This window comes from Nilaparvata lugens, chromosome 12 (genome assembly GCF_014356525.2).
Source record: "Nilaparvata lugens isolate BPH chromosome 12, ASM1435652v1, whole genome shotgun sequence".
NCBI lineage: Eukaryota > Metazoa > Arthropoda > Insecta > Hemiptera > Delphacidae > Nilaparvata > Nilaparvata lugens.
In genome coordinates this window covers 23960646-23974163 of record NC_052515.1, presented here as the reverse complement: position 1 = coordinate 23974163, position 13518 = coordinate 23960646, and the positions used below count along the sequence as shown (strand labels likewise).

Below are 13518 nucleotides of genomic sequence, written 5' to 3'. Positions count from 1 at the left end.
TTTGCTTGAAAATTCCGGGATTTCATAGCTGGGAAAAAACATTCTCACTTGTTGATAAATAATAATTCTACGTTAGTATCCTATTGTCCTAATATTTGATCAGTGGTAAGTTACGCGAAACCCTGGGATAATTGGGTGGTGCCTGTATTACCTATTTCCCAACATAATTGTTCGGAAATCCAACAGATTACTTCCAAGAAGTCTGGAACTAAAATATGATTTACTTAGCACATTAGTTACCAGTTCTAGAAACTGCAGGAATCCAATTTTCTGGGACTTCTTATCTTCAAGACTTAATTTTTAGTTGGGAATGTTCTAGGGGTCTCAGGAGTAGCAAGGTTTATAAAAATATTCTCTAATTCCAGTTGAAAACTTCTTGTGGGTTTCAGGGAAAATAACCGGGTTTGCCAAAAACGTTCTACCTAATTTTCTAATTTAATACTTTTTATTGAAGAAGTTCTGAAAACTACTAAAACTCAGTTCTTTATATATATGTTACCTTTGTACAGTCTCCTGGAATCAAATCTCCAGAGTTTCTAGGGTCGTAAGGACATCCTAGAAGTTTATTTTTCTTTAACATTTTTTATAAATTGACATTTTTTACCAGAAGTTCTGGTATCTCCTACATTAGGAGCTTAATGAAAGTAGTGTGCGTTAGTTAATCTCACAATACTTGGATGCTGTGATTTGTGTATTATTTTATAATAATAAATATTGGAATCTACTTATTCCAAGATGATTGTAGGCTTGTTTAAGCAACTTTGAGAGCTGTATGAATGTTATTTTAGTTTGTTCCATCAAACCATTGCAATCTACATGATTGTATGAAAGATTTTCATAATACAGTAGAACGTCAATAATCCGGATTAATTGGGACCGGACCCCATCCGGATTGTCAAATTATCCGGATTATCGAAATTACGTTAAAAAAAGGTCAGCACGCACTATTCAAGAAACTAAGCTGTTAAAATTGCATATACAGTATTCAATTATTGGTAGGTAGAGTATAAGGTATATACATTAAAAATTTCTCCTCGCTTCGCGCCATTCTCCCGTCGCCCGCTCTAAAGTAAGGAGCTTAGCGCCGAGGACAGAAGGTACGAAAATTTTATTTCTTGCCAGAAACGAATCCAGATTTTTGACGTCCGAATTATCGACGTTCTACTGTATATTGAATAATTTGATTTAATGAAATTATTAGTAAAGTGAGTTTAATTCATATGTTGTTATATCTTTGGAAAACATTTCACCAATACTGAAATGCATAACCCCATTTAAATACGTTTGAGGTCGGAACAAACAGTTTCCTTAAGACTCTCTTTTTACTGTTACTAAAGATTGAGATATTATCTTGTGCAATAAAAATATTGTAAATTTTTTCAAGTATTGGCATTAGATATTTTTATCATGTGTCATGTTTTAGCTTTATTACAGCGTTAAGTTCATTTATCTATCAAATAAAAATTATTGAGAATATAATTAAAAATGAAATCATATTTCAAAGTTATCCAATTACTTACAAAGTGTATAATATATTTAATGTTTTTTTTCTTACTTTTTTCTTTTTCTATGTATTGTATTCTCTTTACAAACTACTTTTATAAGGTTTCATAAATTGTCGATCAATACCAAATCAGCATCTCTATTTCAAACAAAACTTTACTCATAACAACGAAATTATTAAATTGTGATTCCTCTATGAGTTTTGTAGCCATAAACACGGTAGGCTATCATAATTTTTCTTCTATGATATCAAATTTGATTATATGAAGTAGATATTTTATTTACGTCACCACAGATATTAATAGCACAAATAGTTTCATTTTTTCTTTTATATTTTCTTCTAGTTGAATCTAATTAAACAATTTATTTGCTTTTAGTGTAGTTGTTCCTGCCAATTTGATTTTGTTGCACTTTGCAATTTTCATTAATCTCCTTGATTTACATTAGTTTACATGGTTTAATGTGTAAGACTTTATACTTACCTACCATTAGTTTTAGATGCCATTAACATTCATAGTGTTAAGTACTAGCTTTGATATTTTCATTTATATTATTTTTCATAAATACCTTCAAAACCTTAGCTACATTTTGTTCAATGAAACATATCTTCAAACTTTTATTTTTCTCTTTATGAATCGTTATCATATTTTCATTCTTGAATGCTTAACTGTTCATTAGAATCAATATTATTTTTATTATTCTCCATCTGAGAATGATTATATGATTATATACTCCACCAAATAATTTTATATTTAACACACTCTTTTCAATGTATCATGGTATTCCATATTATTTTACTTTGATACAGTTCTTATTCCATTGTTATCCAAATAATTGTAAAAAAATATTGATTTATAGAATCAGTTTATTTGTGCAATAGTTAATTGAGTTAAAATATCAAACTTTTTCAGATTATCATTCACCAAGTTACTCGTAATACCTTGCAACTTTAGTAATATTAGGCCATAAATTGTACTCAAGTACTCTCAAAAGCTAGATAAGCCAAATTGTAATCAATAATATTAAGATAACAATATATTTTATTTTCAAGAAGTGCATTCATCTCGAAATGCACATAATACTCATCCAATGTACTTAGGTCTGTATATTTTCATACAACTCCTAAATCTCGACTATATAGTTTTATTTTATGAAAATAATTTTCAAAATTTTATTTTTCTAAATTCTGTTTTCTATTTTTGTTAAACATAGTTCTAAGCAGAAAGCAGTGGATGATTGTGAACATTGGATACTGTGGCATTGATATTTTTGTATGTTAATAAAAGAATGTGTGAGATATATTATGTTAAGATTATTTATCAATGAAATAATTAACATGCTCCTGTATTTGTAAATAATGGTAAAGAATAGACGTTTTTATTATCTAAAATATTTGAAGATGAAACGTAATCAATGGATAATTGCTTGATAATGCTACTGTACGATTGTGGAACTATGGTTAAAGGCTCATCCATACATAAAGATAGCTAAAAAACACTTCATTAACATGGTCTACTTTTTAAATTAATAGAACAATATTAAATCTTATAGCACTCTTTATTAAAAAAAAAATAAACTCTATTCAACTCAGGGTACCTAGAATACATTTTAGATACATTGATTCAACTGATATTTTTACTTTCCTTGGCCTATTACCATAGGTAAGGAAAGTATTGTTTTCCAAAAAAAATTAAGGTACCCCAATTTCTAAATTTCTATACGTTTCAAGGTCCGCTGAGTCCAAAAAAGTGTTTTTTGGGTATTGGTCTGTATGTGTGTGTCTGTGTACACGATATCTCATCTCCCAATTAACGGAATAACTTGAAATTTGGAACTTAAGACTCTTTCACTATAAGGATCCGACATGAACAATTTCGATCAAATGCCATTTAAGATGGCGGCTAAAATAACGAAAATGTCAAAAACAGTGTTTTTCGTGATTTTCTCAAAAACGGCTCCAACGATTTTGATCAAATTTATACCTAAAATAGTCATTGATAAGCTCTATCAACTGACATAAGTGCCATATCTGTAAAAATTTTAGAAGCTCCGCCCCATTTATGCAAAATTTGGTTTTAGATTCCCAATTATCAGGCTTCAGATACAATTTAAACAATAAATTTCAAGTGGAAAAGATTGAGCATGAAAATCTCTACAATTAAAGTTCAGTAACATTTTCACCTAAAATTGAAAATAAGCTCGAAATTTGAGAAAATGTTATTATTCAATTGCAAACTGTTGATTCTATTCAATCATTCACTATGAGTAGATAGCAGACCTCGTGTGTCTCCAGCGTTATTGTCCTGTTTCCAGCTGGCTTGGATCTTTGAATAGTAGACTTGAGATGCGCGTAAAAACTAGCGTCAGGTGATCAATTTTCATAACATCAAGGAAAGTTGTGTGAGTGCGCCACACCAGATTTTTTCAGAAAACAATGTATGCTGCCTATCATATTATGTCTACATGCACACATGTTATGATAACATGATGTTATAAGCACAAAATAAAGAAATAACCTAAAGTATGGTTAGGTTTAAATTTTACAACTTTAACTTTTCCTCTCTAAAATAATCAACAAACTACAATTTCAGTGTCTGAAAATGAACACAAATCGCATCCAAAAACTACTTTTTAATGAGTATTCAGATTTTGAGGACGTTGTTCTTCTTGAGAGTCCATTTACAGAAACAAGTGAGGATGGGAGAGGACTGAGACAAGTGCAAATGGGTATGCTCAATGCATTATTTATTCAATTACATTTTATTTAGTAACAATATTGTCACACTAGGTCGCTAATGCTCTTGAGACTCGTAACGTAGGCTATTAAAGCAGTTCTATAGCGTTATAATAAATTCATAAATTTTTATATATATTTATACTGAAACTAAAATTCCATGCATAAGTAAATAAAAATCAATAAAGTAGATCCTGTTATTCACTGGACTTGCTCTAAAAATTAAAATGCATAGGAAATGAAGTGTTTTTAATTTTCAAAAATAATCTATATTTTAGTATATTTTTAATTTCTTTGAGTATTCTATAAAATAGTTGCCACTAAGTTCTTAGTATGTTTAGTATAAAAAGGTGAATATTATAATTCTATCAAGATTATCCTAGAAGGATCCTTGAGCTCTAAATTATTATTGTTTTTCTAATTATAAATTTTAATTTAAATTCAAGTTATAGGATGAGATAAATAAGTTTAAAAATTCGACTGAGTCATTGTCAATATTGTAGAACCGTTCCATAATTAAATTAAAACACACATAAGTTATCAAATTCTACACAGTTTTATTTGGTATACGACCATGGTTTCGTGACCACACAGGTCACATTTTCAAGTTGACTAAAGCTAAAAGGTTAAGCTTTAGCTTACCGAATAAAACTGTGTAGAATTTAACAACATATGTGTGTTTTTATTTAAGTATGAATAAGTCCAATAATAGTCTCAAAATCAGATCGCAACATTATTAAAGAAATGAGCTTCTATATTACACCCGAATATATTATTACATAATATAGTAATTTATTTGATTTAACTTACTTTGGTTTTCATCATTCCTGAAAAAAATAATTTATTGATGAAAACCAAAGTAAGTTGAATCAAATAATTACTATATTATTTAATAAGATAAAGTATTTTAATATGGCTACTTGGATGTTCAACTATAGAAAAATACTGGTTCCCTTTTGTTATATTTTCATCTAAACACGACTAGTTAGTTACAAGCACTTATGCCATTTCAAATTTCAAATTGGTTGATTTCTGTTCTCATTGATATTCATTTTATTTTCTCATTTCAGGCCTTACCACCACCAAGCTAATACTAGCTACTGACATCATAAAAAGCTATGACAACAATGGAACGTCATTCGCCTACTGTTTGGAAGCCGGTCGCATTGGAATCGACCCTGAAATCGAGAGTTTAGAACTGGTGTCACTGTTCCCAGTCGAGGTGGTCAACCTCTCAGTCTACCATCGTAAAACCCGCCACACTCTGAAAGCGCATTTCTGCAACGACACCATTTTGTACTTCGAACTCAGCGGCAGTGAGAAACGCAACATGTTCTGGAATCTCTGGTTGGAGCGGATCAACTTCCTATCGCCTGATAACGACCACAGCTCGGTTAGTTCGGAGTCGTGTGGAGGGTCCACTGCGAGCACTAGCACACTCTACATTGTGGGTAGTCAACTGAATGTGATGGAACCTGGACGGGCTCAGTTGCTCTGCTATTACAATCATGAACCTGCTGTGAGTTTTGGAAAAAGAATTTCAAGTTTCAAAAGCGACACAAACTTGGACCACAGGAACAAACAGTCATTTAGTAAAAGTACTGCAGATACATCATCATCGTTTAGATCTAGACAAGACCTAGATTACCACAAGAAGAAAATTATGGGAAAATTGGAAGATTACACTAGAGTTTGCAAGTCTTCTGCAAGTTTGTATGAGAAGTTTCTAAGTGATGAGAGTTTGGGTGTTGCTTTGGAATCAGAATTTGATGTGGACGTTAGAAATACTTGGGATTCAAGTAGCATCTATGAGAGTTTGGATTTCTATGAACTGATTGAATCCTCGATACAGCTGTGGGAAAGCGGTTTAAAAAAGAAGAAACATCTGAGAAGATACGCGTTTTCTCCTAAGCCACATTTTTTACACGGTTTGGGACCTTGGAAGCTGTCGAAAGGTGACACATACTCTGTGCAAGTCAAACGGTCTGTGTCGTTGGTAAATATCCAACGTCAACCATCCGACAAATCTCTACATGTCAATGTATCTAAACGACAACTCACCAACACTATTTCCTGTGAGGCGCTGCACGTTATGCCTGAACAGAACCATTCGTTTTGCATGGATTCAAAAATCCTGAGCCCCACTAGTCCCGTCGTATTTTTCTGGACTACAAACTACTGGTACCGGCCTCAGTCAGCCTCCGCCGCCTATGGTGAACTCAGAAACCATCTGGAAAGTTTGAAAAAGTTGCAGGATAAGGGGAACAAAACACAGAAACAAGTTAGGAGAAAAGTTAGAGGTGTACGGGGGAGGTTGAGAAGATCTGATGATACAAAAATAGTGGAAGCGGTGGATGTAGGGACGGAGAAGATGAGGAAATTGTCGTCCACCAGTTGTACAATAGATTCTGAGCTGGAGTTCTGTGCGTGTGGCAAAACTGGTGGGAGCTCTTCAATGATCTCACATACTAAAAACTCGTCGAGAGTGAAAAATACTTGTTCCACACAAAATGACTACTTCTCAACCAAAAAACCAAACTCCCCCACATGTCCTGTGTCGTTTTTGAGACAAATCTTGAAACTTAAACAAAATTTCACAATGTGGGACTTCCCCACACAAATCCTCGCACACCAACTGACAATGATTGACAGGAATCTTTTCCTGCGGGTTTCAGTTCGTGAATTGGGTGCATTAATTGTGCAGCAGTGCAGTAGGAATGCACCGAATATAAGTGCATTGGTTGCATTTTCGCATCGCATATCGTGTCTTGTGACAACTGAAGTTCTGAAGGAGCAGACTGTGCATATGCGAGCGCGCTCTATTGCCAGATTTGTTGATATTGCTGACGTGTGCTTGCGGTGGAAGAACTTCCAGTCCACACAGAGTATATTGTATGGTCTTTGCAGTCCTCCTATTTACAGGTACGTTAAAATCATAGTTATCATTGAAATGATATAGATATTATACTGAAAAAATTGTAGTTTTCATAATCAAATTCATATTCATTTGTAGAACAAAAATATAACTAGAGCACGGTGTATCATCTAGTCTACGGTTTCTCATTTAAATGGCAGATAATTTTTTACTTGAATTGATTAGAGATATGATGTATTCATATTAATTTGATTGGAAATGAAAAAAAAACGATGAAAAATATAATCTGTTTGAAAATTCTTATAGGCTATCAAGAATTTTTCACCAATGTCCGTTACCATTCTTATCATTACAGACCTTAATTTATACATCACCGGGTGTGATTATCTCCTACGGAGTTTCTCAATATTTTCATTTATTTTTGAACTCTCGTTCTGTCGAGTATCATTTATTCTCTTACCTCATCACCTTCCCTCTTAGAAAAAAACAATAAATTATTCAAATTTATAAGCACTTCAAGAGACTAACTGCCATCTGCCAAAACTCTTGAAGATTTTTACAAACTGGAAATTTTTCTGAAAAAATACACTGAAAAAATTTACAGTCACTGTAAACGTTATACTGAACCAAATTAAATGTGATTTGCACCAAAACAATGGTAATGACCCTTCATGTAAGCTCATCAGGTTTTATTTGTGTTCTGAAAAATTGGGTCGAATTTTTAAATAAATAAAATTGAATGGTGGCAATTTTCTATCAGCTACCGCGTACGCGTATATCTTGTGGCTTTTTGAAAACGGCTTGGAATTATTAAAGTACACTGGATACGTTTGATAAGTACCTTGATACAACATTTCAGCAAAGCAGGCGTATTTGTTTTTTAAATTGAATCCAATTTTGAATTTGAAAAGTTGATTTTTTAAATATATTTTTTTTTAAGGTTAACAAAAACCTGGGCCTACCTGCGCCACCACCACAGTAGTACCAACCGTCGCATGATCGAGATGTGTCAGCAGTTCCGCGACGCACGCTTGCCAACCTCGCAGCTGATTTTCACCGACGGCGCTGCCAGCCCTCCATTCCTGCCTTCGGTTGCTCACGTGATGACACTTCTGCTCAACCGCATCGAAGACTATCCCGACACTCTGCTCAGAAGACACTGTTCGAAGGCAACGACCCGAAAGCAGGAGACTTTGCAGGCTCTGAAGGCACATAATCAGTAAGTAACACAACTAATAACTTCGGGCCTAATTAAAGAAATCAATGAGATGCTTTCTAAATGTTTACTTAAAACACAGTTTCAACCAATTGCTCAGAAGACACTATTCAAAGTTTACTTAAAATACAGTTTCAACCAACTGCTCAGAAGATACTATTCAAAGTCAGTGTCCCGAAAACAGGAGACTTTGCAGGCCCTAAAGGCACATAATCAGTAAGTTACATAACTGATAACTTTGGGCCTCATTAACAAAATCAAGGAGAATTTTTTTAAATGTTTCCTAGATCTTGGAAACAATAGTGTCTAAACTACAACATAATTATTATAAAGTGTTTCGTCACGAATAGAAATGTCAAATAATATCAAAGGCAGAAACATGACATAATAAATTACATATTTCCAACATTTTACATTATAAATTAAATTTACTTCCAACATTTTTAAAAGGCTAATTATTATTTTTCAAACATGATACCCCACTATATAATTAATTTATGTGTCGAGGTAAGCCTGGAACATACTTGTCATGCAGCATTCCAATTTGACTCATTTCCGATTTTTGTATGAGGTGGAGGGTTGGTGGTGGAACAGATCATACGACGGACAGGTGAGGCTTGCCACATTCAATTCCGATGTTTTATTTATCAAATATGTGGTCCAAGATCTTTGATGGCGTAACAGGTCATCTTCCATCAAATATATGAAAGTGTTGCACAAGGTTTTGATGTTTGATAAAATATATCTTGGACGCTGTGATAGGTCATATTTCTTTGATCACATTATAAAAACATATTAAATAGTAGAGTAGGCAATATCCTTGATCAAATATTTTTGACTGTGTAATAGGCAATTAAATCTCTGTGCATTTTATTCTTAAGCTGTGTTGAATAAATATTTATATTACGGTATTAATATCATATAAAGTACTTCATTTTATCTTGTAACAGACGAAAGGTGGTGCCAAGTTCGATTAGAAGAATATTTTCGGCATTCAGATTCCAACGTTCTGAAAGCAATTTGGAGAACAACGAGAAGAATGAAAGGTTTGTTGAATTTTATTTATTTAACTATGTTTGTATGATTCAAATAATATTTCAATAGGTATTCAACTCTATTATTTCATCAAACTGAATATAAATCAGGATGAATTTTACATTTATTCATTTTGGAAAATTTAATTTTCTATTGTTGATGTTTATTGAAGAGAAAATCTGACATTCAATTTCACTGTTCTTATTAATTTAGGAACATTTAATGCCGGTTGAACAAAAGCCGGTCAAGTTTCAATCGTGGTTAATTCTACGAGGCTTCTTTGAAAAGAAGGCTTCTCTGATTGGTCCTCGTAGAATTAGCCACGATTAAAACTTGTCCGGCTTTTGTTCAACCGGCGCTAGATGTTATATTTCAAAATGTATCAATGAACGACCATAAGATGATTAATTTACCATTGGATTTCATTTCAAGAGGGTTCTTCATTAAGGCTGCTGCATGGGAAATATGTGTTTCAGAAATTAAAAGGTAACAAATAATTCTTAATGTATGTCATAGAGAAAACATAGTAGGTACTCCAGAAAAACATATTATGATAGCAATAAACTTATCTATTTTATAGTGTAGTTCATTACTGTTTGTGAATGAGACTAACAATTTTGTCGGTTTTTCAGGAAAATTCAAGATGAAACACAAAATTGCAACTCTGATAGTTGTGAATCGACATCAATCGAATCAAAACTGAACGGCCTAATTGCTCCTATCCTGGATAAGTTCGAAGTTGACAGTAAACTCCAACAGTTTGAATCGATTTGCTTTTCTCTGTTACATTGGCAACGCGCAGCAATGATGTACAGTTTCAAAGGCAGCGACAACGCAATCGAGTATCTTCTGAAAGCTCGATACCTTGAGGAGAGAGAAAATTTTCAAATATCTTTGAACAAAGAGAAACATTGAAATTGTTATGTAGCCTACTAACTTTATAGGGCTCTAGCTTCAGCAACGGTTCTTCTTCTTCTACTTTTTATAGTTGGAGATGTTTCCTCAGATTAATTTCTAAATGAAGTATCTTCTTGTAGAAGATTTGAGAATGAATTACAATGAATGAAATTCTCTCTTTATTGAAATAATTTAGCCAATTGTTATTAAGATTCTCTACAATCAAATTCATTGAATGACCATGATATAATTTACTATTGGATTTTATTTCAAGAGGATCCTTTATTAAGGTTGCTGCATGAGAAATATGTGTTTCAGAGATTAAAAGGTAAAAAATTCTTAATGTATGCCATAGAGAAAACATAGTAGGTACTCCAGAAAAACGTATTATGATATAGCAATGAACTTCTCTATTCTTATTCTATTTTGTAGTTTAGTTCATTACTGTAAGTGAATGAGACTTTAGTGAGGTCCACGTTATAATGACAGTGGATAAAGATAGAAGAATAGCGATGCCGATTCTCAGCATTAATTAATCATATTTCTACACTGTCAAAAACATAATTGGCACCGTTGTGGACCTAGAAAAGGATAGTACCACCGGCTTTGTCGAAAGATAGACAAGGATAGCAAAAACAAAATTGATCAAATACTGTCATTATAACGTGGACCTCACTATAACAATTTTGTCGGTTTTTCAGGAAAATTCAAGATGAATCACAAAATTGCAACTCTGATAGTTGTGAATCGACATCAATCGAATCAAAACTGAACGGCCTAATTGCTCCTATCCTGGATAAGTTCGAAGTTGACAGTAAACTCCAACAGTTTGAATCGATTTGCTTTTCTCTGTTACATTGGCAACGCGCAGCAATGATGTACAGTTTCAAAGGCAGCGACAACGCAATCGAGTATCTTCTGAAAGCTCGATACCTTGAGGAGAGAGAAAATTTTCAAATATCTTTGAACAAAGAAAAACATTAAAATTTTTTTGTATCCCACTAACTTTATAGGGTTCTAGCTTCAGCAACGGTTCTTCTTCTTCTACTTTTTATAGTTGGAGATGTTTCCTCAGATTAATTTCTGAATGAAGTCTCTTCATTTAGAAGAATTGAGAATGAATTACAATTAATGAAATTCTTTCTTTATTGAAAGAATTTAGCCAATTGTTTACTTGAATTCAAGTAATCATAACCTCAGTTTGATTCAATTAAGATTCTCTACAATCAAATTCATTGAATGAATAATCAATATGGAGACTCAATTTTTCAAAGATTTTCTCTGGATATTTGGATAAGTTTATGGATCCATTAATCCATTTTATGCCGATATCTTTGTTACAATTAAAGCAGTAATGAACTGTAACTGAATGTTGACTCATTTCATAATTATTTTTATTTAAAGTGAAAAGTACAAGGTGCTTTTAATTTTTTAATAGATGATTTGTTGATATTTACAATGATGAAGGATAAATGTACTGCACCTCTGCTATCAGTGTACTATGTCGTGATGAAAACTGTTCTAATTTTCCTAATGAGTGTTCCAAATTCTACAGTTTTTTCATGATTTTTTACAAGTATTAATTCTTATTTTTTTGCAAACTGTGCACACATAAAAAAATAGAGAACAAGCACCTAAGTATTCACTACCGTACAAAATCAGTTATTCGAGACTTGCCTAAATAATTATTGTTTTCATAGCAAACCACTAAGATTTTATTTTCAATACTTATTAATTTTTGCTTTAACAAGATTGCTAAGAGACAGAAATTTTATGCAGTCCAATATAAAAATTTGGTCTTTATAAATGAAGACTCTGTCTAAAGGTTATTGGTGTTACCAGTGTTACGGTACCGTATTAGCAGAAATACTACTACAAAGGTTTATAATGGAATGCATTCTTCTTCAATAGATTCTTATAACTAATGTTCAAGTCTTGAATGGAATGCATTTTTATTTAATAGATTCTTATAACTAATGTTCAAGTCTTGAATAGAATGCATTTTGTCAAAATCATTGATTTCCATAATATTATTCAACATTGGAGACACCTAAGTACCAAAGGTATAACTTAAAATAAATATAATTATTACATTCCATAGTCGGTTATTGAAATAAAGTGAATAAATTCTGCAATTAATAAAAACTTAAATAATTTTATTTCCAATAATATTTTAATTTGAAAGAGGATTACAGTAAAATAGTAAAAGCTGAATATTATGAAAAGTGTGCATGAGACGCAAGCTGTGACGCAAGTTTAAAAGTTCGCGCTTTTGCACGAGCATTGCCAACATACAAATATTTTAGTATGAAGCTCCTACTTTAAAAATGTCAATTCATATGGGATAATAAAGAATAATATCATCTAATAACTACAATTAGGCATTTTTTCATTGAGAATTTATGAATTTGGAGTAGTTTTCCGTTTATAATGAAAACTATCGATTTGATCATTTGACTTCGAAGTATTCAACCATAATCATCAACAAATTTGTATTAGTCTCACTTAGAATAATCTTTCATTCATAATAACATTATTTTAGAAATGATTATTCAATTTTCACGTAAGCGTTCGATAAATGAATGTTCTCAGTTTTAACCTCTTCACTTTTCCCAGCCCAACGGGCCCAACGTCAGTATCATCATTTGCTAATGGCGTCTGCCAATTCTGTTGGCTGTCGGTTCTCGGTTGGTTAAAAAAGTGACGTTTTATTCTGTTTATATTGTGATTGTTGAACTTATACATTGTAAGTATGTTTAATTATTATCTATCTCAACTTATTCAATAGTCATGAGTTCCAAATTCGTGTCTAAAATTGGGAGGGTCAGGGTACGTGTTGGACTTTTGCCGACATAATTTCAACTTTTATCAGGATTTCTAATCCGTCTCAAATCTATATTTGCTTTTAAAGTGCCTTACATATATCCATAAAGCTTATACATCCCCAGTTTGAAACATTTATTCTAAAGTTGTAATAGGGTTTCTTTGAAAAGACCATAGTATTTTCCTATCTAACTTCAGCACAGTTGGTGCTGTAAGTGTAAACAGACTGATTTTTATCAGGGCAATTTCAATAACCTGCTTAATTTTAATTTAACTTTAGAACCCATTCTGCTTAACTTGTTTTAACTTTACACAGGTATGTGATAGTAACTACTAAACTAGGTCTACTATCTTGATAAACTTCGTTGAATGAGGATATTCTTATGAGAATATTTTGAAATTTCAAAATTCTCTTAGGCATTGATTATAGAATTG

General features: G+C 32.3%; 2 protein-coding genes across 3 annotated transcripts in view; both read left to right on the top strand.

The window, feature by feature from the left end:
- The first annotated feature begins 3960 nt into the window (after positions 1 to 3960).
- On the top strand, positions 3961 to 11745 carry LOC111055124. Of its 2 annotated transcripts, none has more exons than XM_039439229.1 (5): positions 3961 to 4230; positions 5308 to 7159; positions 8053 to 8331; positions 9279 to 9374; positions 9996 to 10493. In XM_039439229.1, the coding sequence occupies exons 1-5, from the start codon at positions 4104 to 4106 to the stop codon at positions 10276 to 10278; spliced, it is 2637 nt and encodes an 878-aa protein (XP_039295163.1). In that variant the 5' UTR covers positions 3961 to 4103; the 3' UTR covers positions 10279 to 10493. The 2 variants fall into 2 exon arrangements, with proteins under 2 accessions (XP_039295163.1, XP_039295164.1); XM_039439230.1 differs by lacking the exon at positions 9996 to 10493 and adding an exon at positions 10962 to 11745 and having other exon boundaries at positions 3988 to 4230.
- Positions 11746 to 12862: 1117 nt separating this feature from the next.
- Positions 12863 to 13518, top strand: part of LOC111055125 (AP-2 complex subunit alpha) — a 42846-nt gene continuing 42190 nt past the window's right edge. Inside the window, exon 1 of the mRNA XM_022342294.2 lies at positions 12863 to 13006. The gene's annotated coding sequence lies outside the window, so the exon portion shown is untranslated. The remainder of the gene's footprint in view (positions 13007 to 13518) is intronic.

Excerpts from the sequence above, each read along its gene's own strand:
- LOC111055124 (XM_039439230.1), top strand. The coding sequence starts at position 4,104 with ATGAACACAAATCGCATCCAAAAACTACTTTTTAATGAGTATTCAGAT. Across the intron at positions 7,160-8,052 it reads TGCAGTCCTCCTATTTACAG|GTTAACAAAAACCTGGGCCT; the intron begins GTACGTTAAAAT and ends TTTTTTTTTAAG. Across the intron at positions 9,375-10,961 it reads AACAACGAGAAGAATGAAAG|GAAAATTCAAGATGAATCAC; the intron begins GTTTGTTGAATT and ends TCGGTTTTTCAG.